Raw genomic sequence first — 16,745 nt, 5'->3', positions numbered from 1 at the left:
GGTGGAAAGCCAAGGTGCTCTCCTAGGCTGGGAGAGCAACTCTGATTCAATCAGTGGCACAAGCAACACCTCTGTATGCCATAGCTACCTATCTACTGCCTGTGTCCATCTGTGATAAGATTGACAAGGCATGTAGAGACTTTTTCTAGAATGGAACTAACTCAACAAACAGTGTCCACACCATAGAGTGGGAACACTTATGCAAACCCAAAAGCTCTGGTGGGATGGGGTTTAGGAAAGCTAGGGATATAAATATTGCAATGCTTTCCAAGCTACCATGGAAATCAGCTACTGACTTGGCATCTCTATGGACCAAAACTTTCACTATTATCTATGGAAAAACTTGGATTGGAGATGTTACTAGACCCCCTGAGTTAGCCTCTTTCTTTTGGAAAGGCATACATAAAACTTTCTCGAAAACAAGCAGTGGGTTTATATGGAGCATAGGAAGTGGTGCCACCACCTCTGTCCTGAATGATCCTTGGCTGAGAAGGAATGTTATACCAGCCACTCTCAAGGAAATGAGAGTTGATGACCCATTACTTGAAGGGCTCAAAGTGGCTGACCTATTTCTTGACAATGGTAATGGATGGGATACTGGCAAAATTGATGGGCAATTCCATCCATTCATCAGCCAGAGGATTCAGTAGGTGGTGGTGAGACCACAAGGTGCTCATCAGGATATCATGAAGTGGTGTGGCACTAAAAAAGGAGACTTAACTGTCAAGTCAGTCTACACACACCTTAATAAAGGCAACTGGAATGGAAGCTCATCTAGTTACAGTCAGAGTACTGTGGATCATATATGGAAAGTCCAGCTTCCTGCAAATGTCAAGTTGTTTCTATGGAAACTATATATGAAAGCTTTACATTTGGGATCCTTGCTAGAACAAAGGAAGATGGTGGGAGACTTTGCCTGCCCTTTCTGTGGAAGGACCACAGAGTCTGATCAGCATTTGTTCTTTGATTGTAATTGGACAAGAGCAGTTTGGTATGATTCTAAGCTAAGCTTAAGAGTCCATAATCTTCAAGGAGATAGCCTCAGGGCCTGGGTACAGCAGTTCCTAAACTGGTGCACAAGTGATGAGGAATCAATAAAGAGAGCTGGAACCTTAAGCTGTCTCTTACTACATGACATCTGGGAGGCCAGAAATGCTACCAAATTCGAGCACAAAATAACCCACAGGGGAAGTTTGTTAAGGAGATGCAGCATGGCAACAGACAAATGCCTTCTGGCATTCAAAGAATCAACTCAACAGACAAATACTCTCAACCCTCTGAATTTAAATCCTTTAGATATTCTATTTCCAATTATGCCAAATGAATGTATAGTAATTCGATTCGATGCTTCGTTTCATAGGGACACAGGATGGGCTGGAACTGGATGTCTGGCATGGGATGACGAAGGGCAGCTGGTGGGCATAGCAGTTCGTAGGTTCAAGGAACAAGAACCAAAGGAAGCGGAGATGGTGGCTGCAGAGGTGGCAGTACTGCTGACCAAAAGATTAAGGAGGACTAAGATTTTTTTCGAGGGGGACTGTGCCAATGTAATCAATGCCTTGAAGGGCACAAAAAACTCTTGGGTTTTAGCAGCTTTACAAAAGTCTGTAATGAACCAAGTTAGTTTGTTTGAATTCTGTAAGTTTAACTGGATAAATAGGCTTTCAAATAGGGATGCACATCGACTAGCTGGATGGACTAACCATCAGTTGGAGGTACAACATCTTCCGAAGTGTATGCTGGATGCAAACTCTGATCCTTTCGTGCTTTAAGCTATCAATATACATGCACTAGTTATCGAAGAAAAAAAAAATAATGTCGAGTCATTCTCCGTGTATTTGAAGACAGGTTTAGTTGTAATGTCCTTGTTCAACGGTAATAGTAATTTATTTATTTATTATTATCGTATTTATTTTAATTTTTTAATGGAGAATACCATGTCACTCGAGAATTCAGGGGAAATATCTCTAAGTTGGACAAAAACGAGACAAAAACTCCTACCGTTGACTCTCCTAGTCCTACACTACACCATATAGCAGAATTACCCTCTACACGGAAGCAGTTCCCATGCGAACTCCAATTCTAAAGCTAACAGAGAAGCCATACCTGTCACCAAAACAATAATAATTATCTAACCATAAACACTAGATAGACACCAAGCTATCAAATCATTTGCTACTCTAAACAACACCATAACAAACAAACTATCAAGTGATTTCCTCAACTTCCATATAAAGAAGCGGAAAGTGAACCCAAGTACTTCGACACTGTTTCTAAACTGGGTGCTGCCCTTTCCATGCGCTAAACCCAGCAAAAATGCGCAACATGGCAACGAGTTCTGCTTCACCTAAAGGAATTGCAGCTGTTGTTGGTGTTGGCCCAAAACTAGGCCGTTCAATTGCTCGTAAATTCGCGCACGAAGGCTACACCGTCGCAATACTAGCTCGCGATTTAGGCATTAAATCTCAACTATTTATATATACTAAATGTTTATCTGAATATTTCTTAATTTTTGACAATTGGATATATGTTATGCAGGGAGATTATCTCGATTTGCGGACCAGATTGCGAGAGAAGAAAAAGCGCAAGTGTTTGCTATTCGTATAGATTGTTCGGACTCGAGAAGTATTAGAGAAGCATTTGAAGGTGTTCTTTCACTTGGGTTTGTTGAAGTGCTTGTTTATAATGCTTGCCAACCAGTCCCTTGGAATCCTACTAACTTCACAGACGTGCCTATCGAATCATTTGAGAAATCTCTTGCTGTTTCTACCGTTGGTGCTTTTCATTGTGCACAACAGGTATTGTACGTGTATTCTCTTCTCCATAGTACCCATTGGTATGTTTTTCGAAAAAATAATAATAATATAAAATAAGAAAAAAATAATAAAAATAATCTGATTAGTTAGTATTTAATGTGTGTGATTTAAGGTTATACTTTAAATTCTGGATGAAGGTTATTCCGGGAATGATGGAGAGAGGGAGAGGGACTATTATTTTCACAGGGTGTTCTGGTTCACTAAATGGCATTGCTGGGTTTTCTGAACTAAGTAAGGTTTCTTTTGCATTTTCGCTTAATTCTCTCATTAACAAGTTAATCAACTTTTTGAGTTCTCTGTTAGTACATGTTTTTTTCCCTCTATTTTGAAGAAACTAAAATTGCCTCCTTTGAGTTTGACAAGTTTTGATGATGGGTATCTATTATCCGCCGTGTTGAGTCTCCTTAAGTTAGTAAGTTAATAAGGCAAAAAACAAAGCAACATAGGCGTAGTTTTCAATATTGATGTTGGGCCTCTGAGTTGGATTACCGGCCGCTTCATTTGAGAGACTCATTGCATCCAGTTTCTTCCCACTCCTGATCAGTCAGCTAGCTGATAGAGTTACACAAACCTCGTTTTCGACTTCAGCGTTCCAACCTCATCTCTTCAAGACAGCCGAGTTTGCAGGAGAGTACTAAGGACTTTCGTACATTTCCATATATTTTTGAGTTGTATCCCTAATGTTGAAAACAAAGTGAGCACGTAATAAATAGATCTATTAAGATTTGCCCCTTTCATTTCACTTCACCCTGGCATTAGAATCGGTTTTGTACCACTCCTCCAATGATTAATCTTTGACTAACTTGTATTAAAGTGATTAATATTTTTAAATAGAATCTCGTTAGATTATAGTGGTTCAGTTTTGTTTAATTTGATATGCTATAGAAAACTATAATAGTCAAGTCATAGACCAAAGGGGGCAATCAAACATTTAAAAAATGAAGGATGTGATTTTAATAATCCACATCCTTTAGGACGTAAAACCTACATACATATCCTTATTTGTCTTTCTTTCCTCAAGGCTGTGGGAAATTTGCCTTGAGAGGCCTGTCGCAGTGCTTGGCAAAAGAGTTCCTACCTCTGGGCATCCACGTAGCCCACATTATCATTGATGGAATCGTCAGTGCACCCAGGTTTGATTTTCCTTTTTTTATTTTTGTCAACTATAAATGTTAACTAGTTAATGAAAGTAGTAGCACATAGCTATGGGGTTTATTGTTATTGTTACAGGTCGTCCACATCAACGAGCCAAAGAACAGCAATAGGGGAACAACAACAACTAGTAGATGGATCGATGGATCCGGACGCATTAGCTCAGACCTATTGGTATTTGCATGTTCAAGATCGGACCGCTTGGACTCAGGAAATTGACCTGCGATCCTCCAACCAAAGATACTTGTAATATGTGTGTTAAATCGCTCATTATCACCATTAATGTGATTCCCGCAGAGTATCCCCGGGTTGGGCTGGGTATCTCAAAATATGCTACATTTGACCATTGCTTGTTGTGTATATAGTGTTTATCTTATTTATATAAATGGGGTTTGACGGAATCTGCTTTTCTTCCAATCACCTCGAATATATGTCGGTGTATATCTCGAGGTGGTATATATAGGAGAGGCTCTATCATAAAGTGGATGTAGGCTATCTCTTCGAGTACTACTCTTTGTCGTTGATGAATGAAGGTGCAAATCTAAGAGCATCTTTAATAGAGACACCAATTCATATTCAAACACCAAATATTTGAAAATTTGCTTAAAAATCATTTTTAGTAGAGACTCCGATCCAAATCATTTCAATATAAAAAAAAATCAACAAATCAAACATCAAATGAGTGTTTAGTTCTCATTTGGTGTTTAGTTTGATGTTTAAGCACATGTAGTCCCACCTACTTTATAGCTTGTGGTCCTCCCTCAAAACAAATCAAATTAGTCAATAACTAATCACATGTGTTATTGGTTTTTGTACATATTATTTTTCCTTGTGGTCCTCCAAAGACAAATCAAATATGTTCCCAACCCACAATCTTTCACAATCTTTTAACAATGCATCCTTATTTCTTGCCTTTTTTTTCTTCAATTTAATTTGGACAAAGGTATATCTTCCAAGAAATATACTGGCAATTTTTACTTTTTGTTTTCATTTTTTGTTCTCCTATCTTGAAAGTTTATTTTCACTTCTATCTAATAAAATGGAAGGGGTTTGTAAATGTCTAAATTTACACCAAAGATTAAGAGTTAATTCTTAGCTCTTATGTGTAGATCATCAAGTTGGGATGGTTTTGAGTAGTATTAATGACTGCTCTTCCTAAGTAAGAAGATGCATACGTATCCAACACTGTGTCAATGAGTCTGGAATCAAGCTAGACATAGCTCTTAAGGGTGGCTTTTATAGTCATTGAAGATGAGCATCGGGTGCGGCACGTGTACTGATGAGTACATATGTGTGGTCGAGATGGGTGACATGAGCCTATGGGAGGCACATGGATAGCAGTTGTAGGTCTATCAGAGTTGACATAGGGTGTAATGATGGTGTAGGGCTGTAATGGTGTATGTAACGGTGGGAAGGGGGCTTAGAGATAAGCTGGTAATGATGACAGTAACAGGTGATGATATCATGAGATGAAGTCAAGTGACGAGTCACCGATCTGCTAAATATGTGAATGTCGTTGAGTGCGCGAGTGTTACAGACCATGTGAGTGTTGCTGAGCGTGCGAGTGTGGTGGATGGTCGTATGTCTAGAGGTCGCGTTATGTTAAGGGAGTCATTGTGTGTGCGCATTACATGACTGAGGGGATGTCCCTTACAAAGCCCTCTCTCGTTAGCACGTTCTTGAAAAGGACGTGTTGACGAGAAAAGAAAAAAGAAAAATTATAAATACCTAAAGGCACATGATGCACCGGTTACGAAAAATGAAGTAGGCTGGTTTGAAATAATAATTATTGCGGTTATGATTGCTTTGCACATGAAGAGCCGGTTGTGGAGCTCAAGGTGGGTATGTGGCGGACGAAACGTGGGGTAAGTGTTGTATATGCTGTAATGATAGCGGATCGTTAGATGAAAATTGTGCGAACCGTTGATTGTGTTGGTGGTATGAAAACTGGCCCTCAAAAGAGGGCAAATGAAAGGTCGCGTTATCTGAAGTGTTGATAGGTTATAGCGGTTTGGGGATCGAACGAATGGGGATTGATTGGTTGTGGTATATAAGAGGAAATAGTTGGTGGATAGAGGGTTTGTTTACTACTGGGTAAAGAAGAAAGGAAAAAGAAAAACTTTCGACTATCGGTGTAGAGGACAGTACTAAAGGCTTGGTAAGAGTACCTTTGGTGAGCATTTTGATCTATACGGTGTCAGGTATATTCTCAACTTTGCTTTGGGTTGCTTCTTTTGTTTCTGTTGGGGAGGGTAGGAATATGTTACTGAACTGGTGATGAAAAAAATAGGTCCTTTTTGTTGTATGGGTGGATTTTTGGATGTGATTGGAATAGTAATAGTGATAGTTCTGATGTTACTTATGTATGAGAAGATAAGGTGTTGAGTGAGGAATGAAGTGTGTTGTCTGGAGGAAGTGTTGTTGTTGGGGAAGTTTGGGGGTAGTGTGTGTGTACGAAAGAGTTGCGTTGGATATGGAACAGTCGTTGTTGATCCGAGAGGAGGGTAGTGGGAGTAGCGAGGATAGAACTGAGTCGGATAGTCGCGCGAGTGGTACCCAGGGAGTTGTGGGGACGTCGTTGGTTGGGAAAGTCCATCATGGCTCGAATAGTGTGGATTCGCAGGAACAAACATCGAGAGAGATGATGGGGTTAGAAAAGTTGAAGTTTAGGGTGATTGGTGACTTGCGAAAGGCCGGATTATCCGTCTTGTAAGGAACCTAAGTACGAGCTGCCCATGCAGACAGTGGTGGTGGGTATTGGGTAAATGATGGCTGGGTTGAGGATTCCTTTTTTGAAGCTAACAGTCGAGTTTTTGAACTTTTGTAAGAAGAGTCTCTATCAGTTTACTAGTAATAACGGAGGTATATGAGGGTTTTTAGATTTGTTGAATGAGATGCAAGGTTATGGAATTACTCTGAAGGATATTTTAGAGTATATGTATGTGAAGGGGAATTGGTCGAAGGATATGACAATGATGACATGTGCCCTGAGTTTGAGGGTGGGTACGTTAGAGTTGATAGATTTATAGAACCAGAAAGTTTGGTGGGAGCATCTGATTCTTATAACAGGTTTGTTTTGCAAAGCTGGTAGTGGTTTGAACCATTGTCAGTGTAATGATGAAGGTAAGAGTGGGTGGGGTTGATGCAGTGCTGTTGAGAGATGAGGAAGAAAAAGAAGTGGCGTTGTGGTTATCAAGTGGTGGGGGGTTTTTTAGGTTTCCTAGAAATGGTGGTTTGTTGGTAGAAGGGGTGGTGGAGGGAGAGTTGCTAATGTGTAGTGAACTCATGGTGTTGGTAGGTGATATTCTGCTCGACCACTACAAGGGTTGTGGTTAGGAATGAGTGGTTTTGGGAGATAATGCATCGCACCAGTGGATGGTGCGGCTGCATCACCCAAGGACACTCGAATCTGGTGGAGAAGGATGATTGTGAAGTTTCTGCTTCACCAGGTCGAGTGGGGTGGCCGTGGTGTTGGAGGGTGTGTGGGTCCACGAGGAAGAGATTTCGACAGGTTGCTTGGCCGATGAAAGGATGCTTTAAGCAAAGCATCCTTGAAAGAGTGCCTTAGATGTCTGGCTCGCCCTGTAGTATTGGTGATCCGCATAAGGGGATCGACCATGTGCGGGGGTGGGTGAATCTTTTGGTAGTGGTGAAATGGCATGCTTATGGCATTTTTTGCGCCTTCGATGGGGTCGACGTAATGGTGTGCAGGCTTGCGACGTGTGTCTCGGCTGGGTTGTCGTCCCTACTTTCTTTGGGTTGTAGGTTTGGGGCAGATCGAGTGGTCTTCTTGAGGAGTGTTGATCCCATGGTGGTGGTGATGCTTGCCTTATGCTGATTTGGGACCACTCAATTGCCGTTAGGTGCTGGTTGTTGCATATGTGAGTCGAGAGAAGTAGAGAGGCGGCAGTCGCATGCCTTGGCCTTTCGCTTTTGTTGAAGTGTTTTCATCGCTTGGTGTTGCGAGAGACTGTGGCGGTGTTGATGCATTGATAGTACTGATGATGATGTCGACGATCCAGCGGAATCTATAACTTTTGATTAGGACGATACAAGCCCTCAATGTATGTAGAGAGTGAGGGAGTGACTTGTAATCAGAGAGATGTGAGCTGAGAGATGTAATTTGAGAAATGTAATCTGAAAATGTATGGTGTTATGAAAAATACGAAAGGTTCCGTGTGAAAAAACATTCTCTGCTTATATACAAATGATGCAGTCGTCCAATGTATTTGTTGTTTGTTGAGTATTTGTTATTGTGTGGTCGACTGGTTCGATTGAACGAATATAAAAGAAGGGGTGGCAGCCCTCAATGTGTTAAGGAACGATTGAGTCCGCAGTACCTTGATAAGATGTAACCCTTGGTCACTATAGATCGCAAATGCGTGTGTTAGCCCTAAGCGTGGAATGTTATCGCTTTGTGGGTGTGATTTTAATCTATCCCTCAAGTGTGTAGTATTGTTTGTACTATGATATACTTGTTAGAGCCGTTGTGGAGGCGTTAAGCATATGGTACCAAGAGTTGGGTCGTTGGCCTTCTTTGGTTTGAAGCTGTGAACAGTTTAGTACATAGATTAAAATCAAATCCCTAGCGATCACAAATTGTTGTACTGATTTGCAATATATCAGGTTATGCCATAAAAACATGTACGGTAGTTAGTAAAGGTTTCATATTATATGAGTAAAAATGAAGATGAAAAAATAGAGATGTTTTGCCTTGGATGACTATGACATTCTTGTATTCGCTATGGCTTAACTTGATGAGGGTTTGACCATAATTTATACCTTAGTTATCAAATGTAATATGTAATGGAGTACAAAGTGATGGGCCGTTGGCCTTACTTGGGTTTAGTATGTATGTGTTGACGAGGTCGTTGTAAGGACGCTCGGCATGTAAGTTTTGGATTTGAGTTGTTGAAGGTATAGATTAAAACCAAATCCTCAGTAGCCAAGCATTGCAAAGATTGGAGTGTCATGTCATTGTTCATGAGAGAACAAATGTCTAATAAAAAAAAAAAAAAAAGGGAAGAAAGAAAAGAAAACTTAGTCCTTGCTTCGTTGATGCTCTTAAATGAACGCTTGAATCTGGAAGTGTTTGAATGGTGACTTTCAGATGAGATCAAGGTTGATGTTCCTCACAGATGGCGCCAAGTGTAAATGTCTAAATTTACACCAAGAATTAGGAGTTAATTTTTAGCTTTTATGTGTAGATCATCAGGTTGGGATGGTTTTGAGTAGTATTAATGGCTGCTCTTCCTAAGTAAGAAGATGCTTATGTATCTAGCACTGTGTCAGTGAGTCTGGAATCAAGCAACACGGAGCTTTTAAGGGTGGCTTTTATAGTCATTGAGGATGAGCATCGGGTACGACACCTGTACTGATGAGTACAAATGTGCGGTCGAGATGGGTGACATGTGCCTATGGGAGGCATGGATAGCAATTGTAGGTCTATCTAAGTTGGCATAGAGTGTAATGATAGTGTTCTCCGTAATGATGATGTAGGGCTGTAATGGTGCATGTATTACGGCGGAAAAAGGGCTTAGAGATAAGCTAGTAATGATGACAATAACTGGTGATGATGTCATGAGATGAAGTCGAGTGACGAGTCACCAATTTGCTGAGTATGCGAATGTCGCTAAGTGCGCAAGTGTTGCTGAGCGTGCGAGTGCGGTGGATGTTCGTATGTCTAGAGATTGCGTTATGTTAAGGGAGTTGTTGTGCGTGAGCATCACGTGACTGAGGGTATGCCCCTTATAGGGTTTTTCAGCCTGCAAGCCAGCCTTAGAAAGAATAATAAAATGTGATTTCCACAAATTATTTCTTGTAGCATTTAATAGCCAGGCCACTTGAATCTTGGTTCAAAGATTCTTCCCTTTGCTGTGTCTACAAAAGGTGTGTAGGGTCGATGAGAGTGAAATGTGTGGTAGTTGAAGAAATAAGGAAAGAGTGCATGGATATTGAACGGAATTCGTGTCGACGCCAAGTTCACAAATACGGGATGTACTCTGTACTTGTGAGACTGAGTACTTCACTACTGGGAACCTTCCTTCGTGGACGTTGTAGGATCAAATATCATTAGTAGTACTGAGTACTGACTATTGCCTGTGAAAACTTTTAGCATATACTTGAGCTCAAAGACTGAAATACGGATGGTTTTGATGGTGAATAGGGATGCTTCTGCTTCCTGCCTCCAAAATCGTTCCCTAAAGATTTTACAATTCTGAAATGGCCTTTTGACTTAATTTGAATATTTTTTTTGTTAGTCTTTTAACACGGCACCTTCTGACTAATTGCAATACACTCATTTTTTAGGTGAAATTTTAGCTCAATTTTACTTGGAAAATTTTAGAGGCAAGCATGCTCAGCCACTAATAAAGTAAACGATTAGAAAAGTGTCCCAGACTCCCAGTTGAACGTACAGCGCAAGAACCATAAACAAAAACGTACAGCGCAAGAAATGGTTGTCTCATGAGCGAGCGAGTCTTCTTGTTTAACCTTGGATCGCCTAACAATTTATACGAAAAGTGTTCGAGTTGGGCAGCTGCGCTGGCTACTCCAATGGCTTGCTCATCTACAAACCAATCAACAATAGCGCTGAAAGGTTTGCTGATATCTTACACAAATTGACTGTTGGCTTCAGGATTGTAGATGGGTTTTGCTTAATAATTTTAGATCAAAGATGTTAATACAGTGAGATACTAGATTTTGGACCCAGGCATACGCCCGGGATATATTAAATATTTTGTGTCTAGAAAAGGCTTTCCAAAATATCTCACACAAATTTTCGAATCAAAATATATTTTTATTGAAAATAAACCGAAATATGTTAATGAGCAGCGATTATGATGTATAAATACTTAGAAACTAATGGATCAAATTGAGATAACTTCTTCTCACTTTGTGGTTTAGGATATTAATCAGTAATTTTCAAATGGAATTATCATAAACTCGATCTAGCTTGTATAATATTTTTCTTAGATTTATGGTGATTTAGCGGTAAATCATTACTACTCGCCTTACGTACTAATGTGTACAAATCACTAAAATATCTATCAAATCACTAAAACAGATTGATTGTTTTCATATCCTCAAAGAATACACTACTCCCACTTGAAAAGATTTATCACATGAACATATTTTACGATGAATTGATGAATACAAAAAAAAAATCTCTTTCAAGAAAATGCGTTCACCTACTTAGAATACTCCCCTTAGTATTTTCTCTTTTTCTATATAATTGTTTGTATACATGCAAAATATACTTATTCAATTCCAACATGAATAACAGAGAAGATCATGTCGTTCTATGTCTTTCGTCAATGTGAACATGTCAAAGTGTTAACGTAAGATTGAATGGGTAAAATGAGTAATGACTATTAATTTTCAGATTTGAACAATTTAATAATCAAATGGATGGAAGAAGAGTGTGCCTTTCAAATAACATTCACTTTCCAAATTTGAAGCTTCTAATACACACCTTGAACTTACAATAAAATGCTCAAATATTTCATCTTATTCTACTTTTTTCCTTGTTTCTTATAGTAGATTTATCTATTCTCAATGTTCCTGCAAGCACATTGCAAAACAAAGTCCGGATGAAGAAATAGTACCACAAAGTTCTTTCAATATTGCACTAATGTTGAAAGGGTTCAGTTTGATGGTATCAATAAAGTGCCACAAAAATAAGTATAACAATATTTCACACAAACACTCTTCATTCTTTTGGACCAAAGAATTATCATCCATCAATTATCAGTAGACACACTCGTAAGAATTTTTAAGCTTCGATATATTTTACTCCAAAATTATTAAAATTTCTACAACCAAAAAATGTTTAGGTGGCTCTCTTTGCAACCAAAGTTTGTTGTGTATCGAATAAAGGTTGTTGAGCTATTGCAAATTCAACTGTAGTTCCATCTCTTTGAAATGCTCATCACAATGCAAATTCAATAATAGCTTTCTTATGCAATACCAAGAGTAGCTCATATAGGACATCATATTATTATACAACTTTGGCAAGAGCCTACTCCATGATGATATTGACATTCTATAAGCATCCACACCCATTTATAAAGTTAGAGAGATAAAACATACTTGGCAGTAGGGGTGGGCAATGGGCCGGGTCGGGCTAGCCCGGCCCTAAACATTTAAAGCCCTTCAGATATTAGGGCCGGGTCGGCCCGCCCTAAAGTCAACATAGGGCCGGGTCACAAGTCTAAATCTCAAGCCCTGACCCTGACCCTGACCCTAGCCCTCTTTAAGGGGTTTAGGGTCGGGCTTTAGGGCCGGGCCTATATATTTTCTTTTTTTTTACTACATCAGTTTTAAAACTCATTTATATTACAAAAATGTACAATAATCTACAAACTCAAAGTCCAACCAATCTAGTAATAATCAGTATAAGTCCAAAAATTTAAAATGCACATCCACAATCTAATGAACTCAAGTACATCGAGAGTTCGAATTTGTTCTTCCTTGTACTCAAACCTCACTAAAATTACATTTAACATTGAAATACATAGACAAATAATTATATTATCATTTTAAAGGAAGAAGTAATAGATATAAAGAAGAAACATAATAGTTTTGGTTAAGGGTCATGGAAGTTGTTAAACTATTTGTAATATCATAAATTATTTCTATAATAGATTCAAACAAATATAATATTACCTTTCTTCTAATTTAAAAGTGATTCAAGCTTTGTATATGGAAATGAAAATATTGGCTTTTGAACAAGTGATGGAGAAAGGTTTGAGATTACAAATGTCATTTTTCCCGACAAAGGGTGTTTTTGGTTTCTATGTTACAAATGTCCGCTCGTATTTTGCTTTAATGGTGTGGAAGGAAACCTTTAGTTTTAGACTTGGCTTGGATGTGAATAAAAATATAATTTATAAGAAATAAGTGAGAAAAGAAATTGAGAATAATAAGTTATGGACTTTGACTTGATGATCAAAGGAATAAAGTCTTATTTTTATTAGGCTAGTGCTCATTGTCTTCTTCATGGTCGCTAAGTTGACAAGTTTTTGTTATATAAAACAAGTTATTGGAAGTACCCTTGGGTGTAAGTGATAAATTACAAAGGACAATGTTATTTTAATTGAAAATATTTAACAAAGAGTTGGACAATTATGGTATGTGTATTTATAGTGAAAGTATGAAACAGGGCCGGTTAGGGCTTGGTTAGGGTCGGGCCTATGTTTTAGAATCTTAGCCCTAGCCCTGCCCTAGAAGGCATTAGCCCGGCCCTAAACTCTGTGAGGGCTTTAGTTGTGAGGGCTTTATAGGGCTTAGGGTCGGGTCGGTCAGGGCCGGGTTAGGGTCGTTAGGGCCAAATTCCCACCCCTACTTGGCAGGATCCTACTCCATGTATGGACATTCTATAAGCATCCTGACCCATATCTTTTAGTACTATCACATCTTCCTGCACTCAGAATGAGCACACATTTTGAAATTTTATTTTTAGCGCTATCCCATCTTCTTGTACTCAGAAAAAAAAAAGAACAAAACTTAGGAAACCAAAAACAGCCGCCTCGATCAGTTAATTTAATCATCGCTTTTGAATGAAGTGATTTCACTCACTGTATCTTGTATTTGTTATAAGAGTCAGTTCTAATTTCTGTTCGAGGAGCTAAAATAAAATGTAAGAAGGTTGTATATATTCAGTTCAAAGAAAGCCAATGTATTATTTATAAATGAAATTAGTTAAGTACATATACTTAAGGTTTTGCTTACCATTTGGGCCCTAAAGGAAACCGTCCCAAGTGCCAAATACAATTTTGCTTTTGAGTTCATTTGTGTTTTCTGATGATATCTGAATACAAAATCTAGATTGTTATAGTCAACTCATTGTGATGGAAAAAACTTTATGGATTCACATGTAAACGTACTTTATTGTTCTATATACATTGAATAGAAAAACAACATTACATGCATAACAATGCATTACATCTATCTGTCTTCCAAATATGACTATCGGTGATCGTCCAATCCTTTCATAGTGTTCTTAAACCGATAGAAGAACAGTTCTCTACATTAATAAGAAAGAACTTAGGAGAGTTTGCACCTTGGCATTTGATCTCGTGTTAACTTTGACATTTTCTGAATCGAGTGTTCGAGTGTATGTATGTGAGAGGTTGTGTTTGGATGATTATTAGATATATCATTCGATTGTCTAAAAAAACAATGTCATACAAAGAAACATAAATCAAATGTGCAAATAAAAACACCCCTTCATAATAAGCATGTGTTCTTTTTATAGGTTTAGACTTTCAATATGTATTATCATATTATAGCCTGCATGTGTTTGAAAATCAGAATGAGATCCAAGAAAGAAAAATGAAAATGAAGAAAAGTGCATATGTTAAAAATGTGAGAGTGCGTGATGGGTATTCAGGCACTTACTCGGGAAGTATATTGGTCTACTTCTTAAGAAGTTAATAACCAACAACAGATGCAAATTCCAGGTATATGAAAGGGTTATGCAAATAACATTTTGAGTGTTCTAATTTGGTATATCTCACATAATCCTTAGATAATGTAGGGAACTGTCGGAAGCTGACTTTACACCCCATAATAAATTATTAACTGAAGAATATGTAGTGTTTTTTAGGCCGCGTTAAGGATATATTCGAAATAAGTTGGTGTTTTATCATAGACACTAAAAGTGTATGATTTGTAATAGGGAATTAGCTTATACAAATCACCTATTTTTTAGCAATTTTTTTTATTTGAGCAAATATATAAGAATTGGAACACTAAAAGTGTTTAAAGTGTTTGATTCGTAATAGAAAATTATCTTATACAAATCACCTATTTTTTAGCAAATTTTTTTATTTGATCAAATATATAAGAATTGGAACACTAAAAGTGTTTGATTCATAATAGGAAATTACCTTCTACAAATCACCTATTTTTTAGCAATTATTTTTATTTGATCAAATATATAAAAATTGGAAATACACTCAAACTCTCCAAATATAAGAATTAGAAATATACTCAAACTCTCTAAAGAGGTTCCTGGAAAATACTATCTTTCATATTAGAGTGTCACATAGGAGAGAAAAAAGACTAACTCTCATATTAGAGTGCCACATAGGAGAGAAAAACTTCTTTATTGGAGGTCTCTGCTTTAGTATATAGATAGTAGACTACCCTTACATGCATATATCTCACAAATACATTATTCCCAAGCACCATAAGGACTCGGAATCCAACTCCGAAGAGGCAAACAGTTGCACTAAAATCCGTTTGTGCTAGTAGTCTATACTCGATAAGAACGAGTTTAGCCAAAAGCTCGAATTTGCAATGGGAATTCAGCTGTCAAAAAGGGTCGTATTCGGTTGACAATTTCATATTTCAACTTACTTAAATTTTGTAAGTTCCCAGATTGCTGTCAGTGCATGCACTAATCAAATCCTTGCTTATACTCTAATCTAAATTGTTGAACAACAACATGTTTGTTAGACTGATTCAGATTATCTTATGTATAATGGAAAAACTTGCCGTCGTTTATTAGTCCCCATATTCTTCTTTTTACAAGAAATGAGGCTCAGCCCCTCTGTTCTAACTCGGTTGAGTATAAACTCTCTCCTATCGACTCATATCACATAACCTCCCTATTATTTAGGTCTCGTTAAATAACCTTCCTATTTTCCAAAAAAGAGATAAAATCTGGTATGTTTTTATTTCCCATTTTATCTTATTTCATTTTTTTACTCTTTTGGGATTGAAAATTGTCCGATTATATATAAATGTATTTTTACATAGTCATATATATGTAAAACTATATTTATATAGTCATTGGAGCTATGAAAACTTAAATTTACATAGTAACTTTTGGAATTGAAAATTTTCTGACGACACCTGACAGAATATAAATTTAAAGTTTTCTATGAAAAAAAATTTCATAGAAAAATTTAAATTTAAATAGGTTAAGAAGACCGTGTAATTTTATATTGTCATATGTAAATACAAATTTACATAGAATGACGTCAGCCCGGTTTGTCCTTAAGCCGAAATTATAAGTAAAGATTGATGACATCAGCCCGGTTTTCTTTAAATTCGAAATAGAAATTTAGAGTTCACAAGAGTATTTTGATCTATTTGGCTTTGATGTTATGTTTTAAATAATAGGAAGGTTTTATGCATTTGTTCGCTTCCGGGGTTTTTTGTGCAACTATTTAAGTACTAGGGAGATTAAACCCGTTGTATTGCATCTTTTTAAACCAAACTTTTAAATAAAAAGGGTACCGAAAAGTTTCACCATTCCAATTCATTTTAAACTTTAAGCTATGGGCAGTTCGGTAATTTCAACTTCTATCCCTCAACAGTTAACACAACCGTCACAACGTTTCGTTTAATAACAAAACAAGTAAAAAAAAAGAAATTTAAGGACTGTTCCCAATCCTAACGTCGCAGAAACAAGACTCTCCATCTTTATTTCTCGTTAGTCATTACGGTGATTAAAATGAGAAAAACAATCATAGGTACGTGTGGCTATTACCAATCCTCTCTTTTACTCTCTTCAAAATTCTGAAAATGTGATTTCAAATATGCTTTTAATTTCTCTTCAGTGTTATGGTTCCTTATCAATAAAATTTATTTTTGTATTTAGGTTTCATCCATACTTTGTTTCCAGCCATAAATTTGTGATTTCGGAGATTTACTTCTACGTCTTCATTGCTTCATTGCTGAAGTTTCTCCAATTCATTTTAATTATTTACTTGCTACGTCTTTAATGCTGAAGTTTTGCCAATTAATTGATTGACAAAATGATGA

At 37.5% G+C, this 16,745-nt stretch overlaps 3 protein-coding genes across 3 annotated transcripts; all 3 read left to right on the top strand.

Moving 5' to 3' along the window:
• Window positions 1-224: 224 nt before the first annotated feature.
• Window positions 225-650, top strand: LOC147492329 (uncharacterized). Its single transcript, XM_086567472.1, has one exon. It carries the CDS (start codon window positions 225-227, stop codon window positions 648-650), a length of 426 nt encoding a protein of 141 aa, XP_086423598.1.
• A 36-nt stretch (window positions 651-686) lies between these two features.
• LOC147492328 (uncharacterized) lies at window positions 687-1,772 on the top strand. Its single transcript, XM_086567471.1, has one exon. It carries the CDS (start codon window positions 687-689, stop codon window positions 1,770-1,772), a length of 1,086 nt encoding a protein of 361 aa, XP_086423597.1.
• Window positions 1,773-2,041: 269 nt separating this feature from the next.
• LOC147492327 (NAD(P)-binding Rossmann-fold superfamily protein) lies at window positions 2,042-4,369 on the top strand. The gene is made up of 5 exons (XM_086565752.1): window positions 2,042-2,455; window positions 2,539-2,798; window positions 2,954-3,047; window positions 3,838-3,949; window positions 4,047-4,369. Exons 1-5 carry the CDS (start codon window positions 2,317-2,319, stop codon window positions 4,216-4,218), a joined length of 777 nt encoding a protein of 258 aa, XP_086421878.1. The 5' UTR covers window positions 2,042-2,316; the 3' UTR covers window positions 4,219-4,369.
• The last annotated feature ends 12,376 nt before the right edge of the window (window positions 4,370-16,745 follow it).

The sequence above is a fragment of the Coptis chinensis genome, chromosome 6, assembly GCF_015680905.1.
Source record: "Coptis chinensis isolate HL-2020 chromosome 6, ASM1568090v1, whole genome shotgun sequence".
NCBI classification, from domain to species: domain Eukaryota; kingdom Viridiplantae; phylum Streptophyta; class Magnoliopsida; order Ranunculales; family Ranunculaceae; genus Coptis; species Coptis chinensis.
The sequence above is the reverse complement of the archived record's forward strand: the minus strand, read 5'-3'. Positions and strand labels throughout refer to the sequence as shown.